At 40.6% G+C, this 15,100-nt stretch overlaps 1 protein-coding gene across 2 annotated transcripts in view; it reads right to left on the reverse strand.

Moving 5' to 3' along the window:
* Positions 1–15,100, reverse strand: part of PHF2 (PHD finger protein 2) — a 381,209-nt gene that overhangs the window by 184,723 nt on the left and 181,386 nt on the right. For both annotated transcript variants that reach the window (XM_029600845.1, XM_029600846.1), the window contains exon 3: positions 4,665–4,779. In XM_029600845.1, the coding sequence (XP_029456705.1) occupies positions 4,665–4,779 (115 nt within the window). The remainder of the gene's footprint in view (positions 1–4,664; positions 4,780–15,100) is intronic.

The raw sequence follows: 15,100 nt of genomic DNA on the forward strand, positions 1-15,100 counted from the left end.
GAAATTTATAAAATTATCAGTGGGAGTAGAATGAATAAATAAAGGATGGTTATTTACCCTTTCAAATAATACTAAAACAAGATGATATTCCATAAAACTAAAAACAAGCAGATTTAAACAAAATTGTAGAAAGTGTTTTTTCATGTAGCACACAAACTGTGGAATCTGTTGCCAGAAGATGTGGACTAGGTATCTAGCATAGTGGGGTTTAAAATAGTTTGGACAAGATCCTAGAGGAAAAGTTCATAAAATAATGTTAGCCAAGTGAACTATTGAAGCCATTGCTATCTCAGGGAGTAAATAACAGGAAACAGATCTACTTTTTGGGATCTCCTGGCTACTTGGGACCCGGACTGCCACTGTCGGAGACCTTGGTCTGACCAAGCATGGCCTACCTAACACTTTGTTCTTAAATGGGCAAAGATGAAACTAAAACAGGATTCAGGGACTGGGAGACAAAATTTTACTATCATAATTACGATGTACAATGTCACTAACTAAGAGCTATATATACTAATGAACTCTGGCAGCTTAAACACCAAAATAATGCTTACCTCCTTCCTGTACCCTGCAAAATAATGGCAATTAGGAAAACATTCTTAAGGGTTTTTTTGTTTGTTTACTCAATAGAGGCTTTTTTTGGTCAATTACAGTAACACAATCATCATTCGCTATTCACTTTCACAACAATATATTGAAGCAAAGACTGTTCAGAATAACGAGTATAATTATTCTGATTAATGGCTGCACTCTGCTGTAATAAAATGAATAAGAAGGTCTACAGTGCACATAATAAAATGAACATTTACAGTTGCAATGTGCAGTTATCTGTCTGCAGGCATTAAATTAACAGAATATAAGCCAGCTTTTTTCAGGGGAAAATGAACTAGAGCTAGTATGTATATTAAAAGCCATCTGTAGGGTAGGTGCACAGACCATTTCATTTCTTGTAAAACATTTCCATGAGCCACTTTCATGTGTAAAAGACTCAACTGGGGCGGGTCCAGTAGCAGTGTTGCTGCCACATGGACAGGGCTGGTACTACACATTTTGCTGCCCCCTCCGGCAGTAACGGTAAAATCATGAAATACTGAGCCTGTGAGCCACAGCTCACTCACAAGCTCTGTAGCGGCACTGCTTTCTTTTTACTCAGTTTTTATATTCTGCTTATTACACTGATTTGCATCTGAGTAGATTAGAATAACAATAAGATCATCTAAAAATAAATACAGCTGGTACGTTTTAAGAGTGCAATAATTATAACATGCACAAAATAAACCTGAGTTATATGTGAGATGAATTTTATAAAGAATGTGCATACTCCACTTCTGAAAATACTTGTGTGCATACCTGCAATCACCAATTTGCAGTCTCCAGCACTTCACTTGGATCCTCTAACATTTCATCCAAAACCCTCCAACACTTCAGACTGAACCCTACCACTTAAACCAGACCTCCCATCCAAAAACTGCAGAAAATTTCACTTCCAAATCTCCATTGGCAAATGTAGATGCGTATAGACAAATTTGGTAATGTATGCTCGTCTATCGCTTACAAAACAACAACTTGTGTGCATTCTTCCAAATCCTACCCAGGAACACCCTAAAACGCTCTTTTTTTTTGCCCTAGCATTTACACACAACCCGCAAAGTATGTGCATACTTGCAATATTTCCAAAATAGTATATATACATGTATATGCCAGTTTTACACTTGGAAGCCTTTTGAAAATTAACTCCTGTAAGAACAATAACAATGAATTAAAATCAATCAATAGAAGAGCAAAGGGCTTTGACTAAATACAAAATGCACAGTTAGAAAATATGTCTGCAGCTAAATTCCAGAACTAAAATCTATTTCATTAAAAATCTACATATATAACCATGATTTTCCTTTTTTCCTAAAAGTGAGATAGACAGGCTCCTGTTTAATTTCTAAGTGAATTTCATTCAGAGGACTAGTGCAAAAAAAAATTAAAAAGATTGAAATGTTTTCCTCCTAGTATCTGCTAATTAATTCTGCTTCATTGTCAGAATAGCCAAAAAAGTTTGGTTTCAACACAGGCTAGCCTTTCCCCTTGGATAGCTATTCACAGAGGAACAAAGGCAAACTCACCCCCTCCTCCTAAATAAGGTTTTCTAAATCCAACATATAAGCAAACTTTACCACACCCCCACTCTAAAAAGAGCTTTTCTAACAAAATGCCTAAATTATAGTTAAAACTTTAAACCAGATGAAAATGTACTGCAAAAGTTCACTCTCTCCCCACCAAAATCACTACACAATGAACTACTGAGTTGTTGCAAAAGAAGGGATATGGTGCCGGATCCCATCTCTGCTTCCAACTGGGCTGGAAGCCTAAATGAGCAGGAGGAAACTGCCAGGCCAATGATAATAATAATTTCATAATTTATTTATTTAAAGCATTTTTATAGCACCTATCAACATTTCTAAGCGCTTTACAGGTAAACATCCATAATCTGATACAAGTAAACAATCAATAACATCATATAAAACCTTCAATAAGTAAAAACAATGAGATTAATAAATAAAGATAAAAGGATTAAAAATAAAAAATAAAAACAGGTACAGCCACTTCCCTGTCTCGCGGGCAGAGTCCCTCAGTCCATGATTTAGCAGCTACATAAAAAAACACAACTCCCAGGGAAGATGGGAGGGGTATTTTTGAAAACTGACATCCTGCTGTCCTTGGAGAACACCTGTTACAGGTAAGCATCTCTACTATCTCAGAGGACAAGTAGAATGGTAGTCCTCTTACATGGGTGAATCTGAAGCTAGAAGCTGTCAAAAACAAGAAAAATGGGGAAACCCCTTTTTCAGTGAGGCAGCTGACCTATAAGGGCTCCAGGAGGGAAAAAAGTTGGGTATGTCAAAGAGACTGGTATGACAGTTTGAGAGACAGAAACCTCGATCCACAGCAAGGTGTCCGAATGCACGGGCATAATGCGAGCACATGGAAAGAAGTCTTACTATAGGGCTGTGATCAGGGTTATTTACACAAGCCTTTCAACAAGTTCTATTCTCTGTTGGACCCCTACCTTTGGTCAGTGTCTCTTAATAGGGGTAGGTCAGCCTTTCCTGACTTAGTGCTTGGCTTTAACTTAGGCTACCGCAGCAATGATAGTCCATGCAGGCTGCTGAAACCAGCATACAGCATTCCACTGTCTCGATGATGCTCTATGGTGGCAGCAGCGCTCACCGTGCTCAAGCAAAAGCAATAGCGATTATTTCATCGCACTATGTCGCTTGGAGGCGCCCTTCAACAATGGTGCTCGCTGATGCCCCTGGTGCTTGCTGGGCCAACAGTGTCCCATGATACCCACATGCTTGATGGTGAGGGCACACATGGTGCTCGACGTGGAAGGTGCCCCAGCACCCGTCGGTGCGCCTGGCGCATGATGGCATTCATGGCACTTGACGGTGTACACAACACTAGATGTTGAGATGCCTGATGGTGACCCAGGGACACAATGTCACCCCTGGGGCATAAGGACATTGAGGGCAACCTTGGTGCCCAACAGTGGGCAAGGAACTTGATGGTGACAAGGACCTCCATGGTGCCAACTGGTGTCCATGGGGTTAGATGCTGCACAGCGCTTAATGGCATCCATGGTGCCCCAGGGGGCCAAAGACAACAATGGCACCTCTGGCACTCAATGACAGCAGTGGCACCAGGTCCTTCAATGGTGCCCACAGCACCTCTCGTTCTCAATGGTGCCCACAGCACCTCTCTTGACAGCTGCAATAGTCATGAGGCAAGGAGCTAGTAGTTCAACTTCCACCAGTTTAAATCACAGAAAGTAAAGTTTCAACAGGTTTTGCTCCCAACATGTTTTACTTTTCAACAGCTTTAATATACATATGGAGAGATCCAGCAGTGTGATTCCAGTTACTAGCTAGTTGCTGGGCTTTTATTTAGGGTGACTCCACCCATTTCTCCTGCTGATGGTTTCTAATTTGAGTGAGCTGTGTCTTTCTGCAGCAATCACAGGCTTTCTGATTGTAATTTTCCTTTGGCAGACCCTATAGCTGCCAATCCTTGTTCAGGGTTTATTTACCCCACAATATCATGTCAATGGATACCAGAAATATCATCTTCCCTTAACTTTTTTAATCAACACAGTATTTATTATTAGAGTATAAGTCAGAGCCTGTGGAAGAGGCAGGCGAGATTTGCTAGGATGCCAGGCTGGGAAGTGGGGGCGCTCATATGCCAGGCTGGACAAGGCATCAGCACACAATGCCACTGGCCTGCCAGAGTCAGTGACAGCCTAAACTCCAGCACAATCGGTTCTGTGTGCTCGTGTCATTACAGGAGCCGCAACATCAGCGCGGAGACCCTCCCCCACTGACCGCCTATAGCACCATTTCACCCTCTGACAGGCCTGGTACGAATAAAGTCTATGGAGCCCAAAGGTTGCAATGTCAAAATCCAAGATCCCAGGCTTCAAAAATGGGGTTGTAGTTTCTGGAGGCAATTTGCCTCAAGGCAATGATAAACTCTGTGCACAGAGAGTCACTGCACTTCCCAGGTCTTGAAGTACTTGATTTTATTTTGATTTATTTCCCAAGACTGGAACAAGACAATATTTTGAAACAGAATAATGACAACACTGTATTAGTTGCATTAAAAGACATCCTTACCTTGGGAAGGTTCGACTTCGGAGTTCTTTTATGAAGACTTGGCTTCCATTCTGTACAGGCTTAACATCGGTTGTCTGTCCCGTATCATGTTTATGCCAATTTCGTTTCTTTTTCACTAAAAATATATTTAACAAATTCCAGTTGTTAAAAGTACATTGAAAGAATTTATTCATGGTTTTCAACAGCAAACTGTTCATGCATTTCAAAATAATCCACATATTAGTTTATCACTTGTAGTTTATTAACCTTGCTTTCTCCAGCATCCTTGCCAAGCATACATTTCCTAATTATATTCAAGTAATATCAGAACAACTAAAAGAAAGCATAAGCAAATGTATATTATTGAGGCATTAATCATGCTATATAAATAAACAAATAGGGAAAACATGCAGAGGCATGTCTATGGGAATGCTTTCTAACAAAGATATGTAGAACAGGTGTGTGAGAAATGGAGAATGGGGTGTGTTTGGGAGTGGGAATGGAGGGTGTGTATATGGGGATATAGGTGGAATGAATGTGTGTTGGATTCTAATATTTGTACATGGATGGGCAAGTGTGAATTTTAAGGCAAGTCACATGATTTGATTTGCATTTAATTACCTAATAATGAGCTAATTTGCAAATCTGTTCATTATAATACCTGCATTGCACTGGGTTTTGAGAGGGTGAGAAAATGCACAGTATTTGAAATACTGTGCATTATATCTGCATTAAAGCATTTATAGTATAGTAAATGCTGTTTACTACATGATACAGCCTTAATGTCTTTTAGTAAAGGACCCCCTAGTCTGAAGGTCACAATGCTGAAATAAGTGACAAAACAAGAGGATGCCTCAGAAAAAGTTGAATGTATTGTAATATGTAGTTTAATTATAACATTTATTATTTATCTGATACTCATTATTTTTATTTTAAATAGATTACATAAAAGCACAGTCAACAATTACAATGTGACAATGAAGCTCCACCTCATGTAACACGCCATCAACACCAACACCAGCAGCAAAACAGTCCATTTTCCTTGTGGTTAATCATTTTATATATGATCTATGTCAGTTGTCAGCTAGTCCCAGGAAGCATGTTACATGGTGGTACACCTAGCCCTCCCAGCCAGCATGTTACTCTGTTCTGAATGTCGGCACCTCGAGCGCATTCAAAACTTGTGGGCTGGCTGTACAAATCTCTGCTTTTTGTACTGATTCAGTAGGTAGTGGGTTTGAGAAGCTCTCTCTAGGGCAGGGAGGGAAGAGTCTGGCACTGGTTCTTGACATGGCTCTCCTATGGCATGGCAAAATGTTGCCAAAGCATGGTTTATACATTAGCACTGATTCCAAATTCAGTTCCAGCATATTCCATGAACGGTGACCAAATTTATTTCAAGCGCTTTTTCTCTGTCCTCTAATAAGTTTCTTCTCAATATGGTGGTTTGTGTTGAGTCAGGGTTTACCCTTTTACTTTGGTAATATTATTATGTTTTATTTTTAACATAACTATATTTATCCATGCTGTATTTATTGTGCTTTGTTTATTGCTGAGTATGTTTTATTTTGTGGTCTGTTTTATTGTTCATGTAGTTTTATTTACTTCTGTGGTTGTTTTTACTATTTTGTACTTCTCCTTGAGGATATATTTTTTTTTATTTTAAGAGATGGTGGGCAATATATGTAATTAAATAAATAATACAAAATAAGTTCATGTCACCAATGCTTTTTAGTTCCTGTGGCATCTGACTTCCAGTGGCAAAGTTTCCTTATTACAAAGATGGCCACATTGATACATTTCTCTAGATATTCTGTGAATTTCTATCATTCGTTAGGTATAAGATACACAACACATATTCTGTTGTAGCTATCTGTAAATTGTCTCCTATGTATCCTATGATTTTTGTCCAGAATTTCTGAATGGACTGACAGTTGCATAGCCCATGCATAACAGAGGTGTCATCAGTTTTACCTCTTGGACATGTTCCATCTTCGTTATACCCCAGTTTAAACCACTTTTTTGGTGTCAACTATATTCTAGATAAAAATGCATATTTGTGCTATGTAAATCTATATCTAATATTCTTAGCCTTATCTGTGACCTCTGTCTCTAGATTCCCAGATATTGAGGTGCCCACATCAAAGTCCCATTTTTTTCTTTTCTTGTATCTATTTTATAGCATTTCAAGAATACTATTACATGAATAAGTTTATTTCAAAAACAGAACAAATTAAGAGCATAATATTGAAAAAAAAAACATGGGTTATTTAATTCACAATGCTTTTTAAAAAAAATTATAAATAGGATGAATTATTCCCCATGGGAGTCCTTTCACTTTTCATTACAGCAAAATTGCTTAAGCTGGCAATTCAGTGAAAGCTGCACTTCACAGTCAATCCCCTGAACCTGAAAGATAAGAAAATATAGGCAAAACAAATTGCATGTGTATCTGATAGCACAAAGCATTCACAGCAGGATATGCAAACCAGAAGCATATCTCAAAAGTTGTCCACATTCACACCGAACATTGAAGAGGCTTGGCCACCTTTTAATTAGTTCTTGGTGATGAGCCATAAGTCATGGAACAATTTCAATTGCATTTTCACATCTCACCAATATCTGTTAGTAGTATAACTTATTTGAATAAGTGCTGTAATAATTAGAGAATGAATGAAACTTAAAATCCTACAAGAGCAAAGATCCAGTAAATTTGTGTTAAGCACATGGTACAATGCAGAGTAAGGTGCGGCGCTCCTTTACCTACTGATTCTTTTACAGAAATTCTGGCACCATTCTTGATTTGCAAATCACATCTCATAGCATTCTATAATTTACATTCCTGATTTCTCAAAAGGGAAATACACATCCCACAGGACTACAATAAATAGAATGCTTTGGAATAAATGCTAAAAAGCCATTGCTGGTGCCAAGGAATAAATGCTAAAAAGCCATTGCTGGTGCCATTGCTGGTGCCAAGGAAGAGTATGGAAAAAGGATATAAAGGCTTATATGGAACCTGTGCAATGAGCTATTTTTGGAGCAAGCCATTGCAGGTTTTGATGTTTGTAATTCCTCAATCAGATGTTTGATTTTATCGCACAAAGGGCAGTCTGGACACTGAAAAGAATTCTCCAAATGTTGGTGTTTGAGGTAGTTGTGGGTGGATCCTTGGGCCGGTTGCAGATGACCACGCCCCGGGGGAAGATCCCGAGAGGGACCACCGGTCAGGCTCAGAGTATGGAGACACACACTAGTTCTTTTATTAGACAATATACTGAACCACCAGAGGTGGCAGTAGTGAGCTGGAATGCCCGGCAGGGCTGTAGTCCCTCAGGTACTGGAACAGTGATCCTGGATAACTGAGCTGTAGAGAAACTGAATATAGTGAGTAGGCAGGGTATGCAGAGTTCAGGAACAGATCCTTGATGGTAACACTCACACAATAGTCTCTAGAAGTAGTCCAGGTGCTGGAATAGGTTAGGCCCTCGAGGAGCGAGTACCTGGTTCCAGGGAAAGCTCTGAGAGAGAGAAGATCACTCACTGGTGTAGAAGGCAGTGATGACTTCCAGGCAGAATGAGTATTCAGCAACCAGTCCGGGAACATGGGCCCTCGAGGAGCGAGTGCCGGTTCCTGACTGTGACCTGAAAAACAAAGAGAGAGCGAGGCCCCCGAGGATACCCCTGGTAAGTCCGAGGAGGCAGAGTAGCTAGGAGAGTGCGAAACTGGTCCTTTCCAACTCCTTGCTAACTCAATTAGTTAGCGATTTCTAAGACCTTATATATCCGGTACTGATGACGTCATCTCAGGGGGACGCCCCTGAGGTTCGCGCCACTGCTGGTATATCAGTCAGGGCCGCGCCGCACGCGCGCCCTTAGGCCCTTGTGAATCATGGCCGTGGAGGTGCGATCGCTGCCGGCTATCGCAGGACCGCCCCCCCCCCCCCCCCCCCCCCCCGCCCCTGTTACCGCCGAATTCACTATGCCTTGCGGCATTAGTAAATCCAGCCCTAAGGGGGTAATTTTCTATGCAGCTCGCACGCGATACCAAGTTCAGGGTGGAGTCGGGGCGGCGTCAGCCCCGGAAGAGAAGGAGTCGGGGCGGCACCGGGGCCGCGAAGACTTCATCAAGAGCGAAAGGTACGCACCTTTATCACTGCCAGTTTCATGTCGAATAACTACACCTTTTATGGTGTAGTTATTCAGCACGACACCGGCAGCGATCGCACCGCGGAGGTGCGATCGCTGCCGGCTAGCGCAGGACTGCACCCCGCTTCGCCCCCCTGCCCCCCGTTACTGCGGGATTCAAAGAGCCTGGCGGTATTAGTAAATCCAGCCCTAAATCTTGGTTTTTTAGTTACACAAAGATAGATCTAGTCTCACAAATATTATATGTCTGTAACAGGAAAAGAAAATGTTGTATTAGGGTATGAGGAAGGATTAAGGATATTCTGAATATCCAGTGTAAGCATTCAATTCAAATTATTATTTGGAAATTGAGTACAATTACAGAAGATATTTCTGCCTGTAATAAGAAAGTGATAGATATTTTACTATCTGAGGTGTTACAACTTATCTTTAACAACTGGAAGGATAGCTCCTTCCTAGAAATGCATACTTGGTGGAACACGGGGAGACTGTCCACTGTAAGTACATTTGCAAAAGGGAAACTCTGCATGGAGATACCCTTTGAAAAATCGGCCAGCAGGAAGACAGCGTATACTTTCTTCCCACATAATTTTGCACCTGCACTGAAGCAGGTACAAAAGAAACCACAGGAAGGAAGTGCAGGGATTTCATGGCATGCACTTTTCTCTCCCCACCCCAATCCTGCACCCAGCTCTGCCTACTTCATGTCTGAAAATATGCATGCTGACATCCAGCCTACATACTGTTAGCCATGTTCAAGGGATGCAATAATCAAACCCCGTTTTGATGCATGTAAACACATTTACCCATGTAAAAACCTTTCTTTATTACCCCAGTATGTCTGACACCGATATGAAGCAACTATGGCCCAAAAACATAATAGAAATGTAGAAATTTTCAGGAATTCTGGAAACCTGTAAATCATTATGTATCCCAGGTGCTGTAACTGCAATCTTTTTTTGTTATATCATAAATAAAAATATGCAAACATAAAAAAGCCAATTCTAGGCCCAAGACCTACCGAACTATTGGTCAACAGGGAGCCTTGCTGAATGAGTCCATTAACATTAACTGGCCAGTCTATAGCCACAGAATATTAAAGAAAAGCTGGGCACCCCAACATAGTTGAAATTAATCAAATGTTAATTAGAAAAACATATACAGGCCGATACTGTACGGTGCGCTCGGTTTAGCACCTATGTGGCCGCACGTTTTAGATGCGCTCTTATTACCCCTTATACTGTAAGGGGTAATAGCGCGCCGAAAATGCGTGGCCAACCCTCTGAAAACTAATAGCACTCATCACATGCAAATGCATGTTGATGAGCCTATTAGTAAGGCACCCGGGTTACTGCCCAATGGCAGGCGATAAGTTTGAAACAACTGGAAAAAGTGTACAGAAAAGCAGAAAAAACTGCTTTTCTGTACATCTTCCGACTTAGTATCATAGTGATATTAAGTCAGAGGAACCTAAAATTTAAAATTAAAAATTAAAAAAAAGAAATCTAACCCACCGGTGAATGGGTTAGAAAAATGGACGCTCAATTTTACCGGCATGCGTTTTCCTAACCCGTGGCTGTCAGCGGGTTCGAAAACCAATGCCGGTAAAATAGAGTGTCAGTTGTCGGACCCACTGACAGCCAGCTCTACCGCTAATAAGGAGCTGCTAGGGACGCGCTATTGTCCCTAGCGCCTCCTTATTAGCTCGCCGCCTCATTTGAATAGAGAATTGCATGCCCAGGAGAGGTGCCTGGGCATACGTCAGGAGAGCGGGCGCTCAACAGAGAGTGCCAGCTCTCCCGCACTTTTTACGGAATTGGCCTGATAGAGGGGCTAGCCCAGTAGCTCAGGTGGTAAGGGCTGTGCACTGAAATGTGGAATGCCCCCAGCTTAATCTCCAGGTCGGATCTTCCATGGTCCAGGTCAGCTGTAGGCTGTAGATGCTACAAAAGCAGCATTCACAGCGCCCAAGGAGGAGTCATGGCCATTGCTTAAGTGAGACATTTAATGGCTGGATTCTCGGCCCATGACTGCAGGGATCCAGAAGGGATCCTGGTGCATGGCCCCCGGCCTAAGACTATCACTGTAATGATGGGACTAAACCATAAGTTGGGAGGGGATATAAATGAAAAGCTCTACTGGGTCTCTATTAAAAAGGGTTTAATTTATCAAGATAAGGAGAAGGAAGTAGATTGTTTGGGTTTTAGCTGCCCGATGTGGATTGCTGGATAGGTTATAGCCTTCTGCCATAAAAAGCTGAGTCCTCTGTAGCAGGTGTGGATTTTTAGGTAAGCTTTTGAGGAGGCAGGAGTATTTGTTTCATTTCCTGTTTCTTTTTATTTATTTCCTTTAATTTTAGCAAGAGAAACCCTAAGACCTTATTTCTTTATCTAAACCCTACTTTCTCTGGGTTTAGATAAAGTAGAGAAGGTGTTGTTTTTTTGAAGTTCCTTTGAAGGACGTTTTATTCATTGTTCCTTCTATTTCTTTGGATTTTTTTAGACCTGGTCTTATTTTTTTTTTTTTTGCTATTTGAATTTCCCTTATTAGAGAAAATCAGCCACTACCATCTACAGAATTTTGAAGAAGACTGGGATATCTACCAGTGTTACTGAAGAGGAAGGAAGAAACAAAGGTGAACAGTGATACCCATCAGGTGTACCACCATTGAAATATCATGAAATATTCTGGAGAGGATTTGGAAGGTGCCAGCAGGTACCAAGAGGGAATGAAAGAGGATGGAGAAATGGTAAAATCTTTAACCAAGACATCTTAACTAAGGTATGACAAATTGGGAATTGAAATATGTCATTTAGTCCAAGTTTAGGAAGAAGCTTCAAAACTGCCCTAAAATTGGGAAGGGACCTGGACTGGGAATTCTGAAAGACTAACAGACTCACAGATTTACCTAGATGAAATAATTTTGTGTAAAGGACCGTAACAAGATTGGATTTGTAACATTAATTTACAATTCAATTTTACTGAACTATCAGTAAAGTTATGTTGGAACCTAAGCATGGCCTCCAGTGTGATTTTTACTAGATAGGACTAATGGACTAAACGCAACCCAGGGCCTTGGAAAGAAATCTCTCTCCCCCCTCCATCCCCCACCACATACAGGGAATCCTGGAAGGCGTTATGGTTTAGTGACAATATGGGACCTGGCCTACAGATTAACCCCAGTGTGAGGAGTGCCCTTGCACTCCAGTGGAGGATACCATCCTAGGGGTTACCACAGACTCCTAACCCTAAGGCATTTGAAACCATTTCTCAACACCAATGATTTCAGAACCGTCCTTCAACTACTTATTTTCTCCACCTTCGACTATTGTAACTCCCTACTAATAGGTATACCCTACTCATCCCTCAAACCTCTACAAATACTTCAAAACTCCGCTGCTAGAGTCCTAACTGGATCAAAAAGAAATGATCATATTACACCCATCTTGTCCTCTCTTCACTGGCTCCCTATTACTGCATGAATCGCATACAAATCCATACAAATCCATGACTATTATCCACAAAATTCTTAACAATGAGCACCAAGGACTAAACACCCTTAACATAACTCTTCAAAACTCCCCAAGAAACCTACGCTCCAATAACTCAAACTACTTATCCATCCCCACCATCAAAGATGCTCATCTAACAACAACAAGAGAGAGAGCCTTCGCCATCGCCTCCCCCAATCTTTGGAACAATCTACCTGAAGACCTGAGAACTCAGCACAACTTTAAAACCTTCAAAAAAGACCTAAAAACTTTACTGTTTCGTAAATTCTTCACTGACCCCCAATCATCTGCTCATACCAACTCTCAAATGAGCTCACAACTATAATCTTCAACCTTACATACATCACTCATCATCCAACTCTATATTTCTTCAGAGACTTGTTATATTATATTATATATTATGTTATGCTTTTTACTGTAATTGTTAACTATGTTATGATGCCTCAAAACTTCCATGATAAAAAATTGTCCACTTTGTAAACCGTTATGATGGCTTTCCGAATAACGGTATATAAAACTCTTCAAATAAATAATAAATAAATCAGACAGGAGAAAAATCTACAGATAGTTGTGAATGAAGGCTCAAGGCACTAGATCCCAGCCTGACCTGGAGGTACAGGGTAGCAGGGGGAAACTGTTAGGTAAAAAAAAAAAAAATGTATATACATTAAAAACGAAAATTCAGTTCCCATACTGAACCTTCATCAGAGCATAATGAAGGCTTGGGAACAATCACTTATATATTTGAAACATTGTGTAGTGTCTGGCTTTCCTTTACCCTCATGTAACTGGCAAGAATTTGGCCTTCCTGCTGTTTAGCTGAGATATCCTGTGTATTATTGTGCTTGCAACAATTTTGGAGTGACACAAATTATTATCTCTAACTAGCTGAAACCTACAAAAAATAATCTGCTGTCAAATTAGTATCTCATTTGCAACAGTACCTTTCTAAATACAGGATTTCTAACTCCCCCCTGCATTCTCTCTTGCCACTCCTTCCTACATTCTACCCATTTATTTTTTATTTATTTATTTATTTAAGGCTTTTATATACCGACTTTCTTGATACAAATCAAATCAACTCGGTTTACATTGAACTAAACAGACAATATAATTAACCAATTAACAAGAGAAAAAGGAGCATAAAAGTTACATTATAACAAGGATGCCTTAACTTGGAGTAAGAAATAAAGAGGGGGTGAACAAGATAAATGGCCTCTCCCCCCTTTCATCGGCCTCTTGCCCCCTCAGTTCTTTCTACCATCCTCACTCTTATCCCTCTCTTCTCACTCCAAGTGTGTTAGCTTCTCTCTTTCTTGCCCCTGTCTCATTCTGGGTTGTGGAAGTCTGTTTTCTATTCCTATTTTAAATTTATACCCTGTTCTTCTCACAAAGACTCTGAGCAACTTACAATGAGTATAACAATAATAGCATAACAAAATAGCATACAGTAATAGCATACATTAAATTATAATATTTCAAAAACAAAATAAAGTTAAACCCATTTTAAAATACAATAATATTTCCTTAACATACACTTACAAAAGTAAAATCCATCTCAAATAGCCTCTCACACAGAGACTGGGATGAAACTTCCATCCTGCAGCCATATCAGCCCTTGTGGATTAATCCTCCCGCCACTATTGACTCCATGTAGACTTCCCATAGAGAGATATCATCCTCTGTTCAGGGAGCATCAGCATCAAGCAATGTACCTCACAATTACTGCAGTGCAACCCCACAAGCAGAGTGTACACACACATGAGTCACAGCTGAACACCACCTGCATGCGCACGTTTCCCGAAATGACAAACACTGCATATTATTACAAAGGACAGCGATATAATGCACTGGAAAGAAAATGGAGGGCACCCTCAATACAAATGTAGACATGTGCGCACACACAAACACAAATGCACGCACACACAATAAGGTGAATTTTAAGAGCCCAATGCGAGCCAAAACCCAGGAGATACATGAGTATGTCGGGCCGGTGTGCGCTGAGCAGATTTTGAAAGCCGCCCAAGTACATGGGCATGGGTGTGGTCTGGGTGAGGCGTGAGCCTTCCTGGATTTATGAATGAAACCAACGCGTAAGAACTTATGTATACAAGTGCACGACGGGATCCCCTACCATGCAACTTTACTTCTGTTATGGATGCATATAAGTCCTAAAATAAAAGAATATAGGTATGTCAGCAGGGTTTTAAGAGTCAGGGTTAAGATGGAAAAAGGAAGACTATTTAAATAGGGGGATTAGGAAGTCCTATCCCTTACCTGGGCGAACTAGAAAGAAGTGGTTTAATTGGTAATTACATCAGCGCACGCTTCTATTAAAGTCCCCCCATTTACGCGGTACAGTCGGCATTTGTGCACACATGTGCGCATCCATATAAAATTGTGTGCACATATACACGCGTTTAGCCTATTTTATGCTATGCATGCATATATGTGCATATGCTATAAAATGGCTGCGTCTCTGGATGCGAGCCGGCATATGCGTGTACATGTGTGCCTGCGTGCTGGTATTAAAGTTACCATCCCTGGTAGCACCTCCAAATAAAAATTGTTTACTGATGTGGTAAATGATGTCATGAACTGAATGAGCTGCACGTTGGTTAACTGATAGTTTAACTCACACATTAAAAGGAAATGATTGCTCTAATAAAGAAGATCTTCAATCAAGTTACAGAAAGCAATCTTGACACAAAATATTACGAGAAATCTAGTCACCCTCTGTCACTAATACAGTTTGTTTACAATATTTTATTTAAATCATTGAGCAATGGATAAAAG

This window comes from Rhinatrema bivittatum, chromosome 4, assembly GCF_901001135.1.
Source record: "Rhinatrema bivittatum chromosome 4, aRhiBiv1.1, whole genome shotgun sequence".
NCBI classification, from domain to species: Eukaryota; Metazoa; Chordata; class Amphibia; order Gymnophiona; family Rhinatrematidae; genus Rhinatrema; species Rhinatrema bivittatum.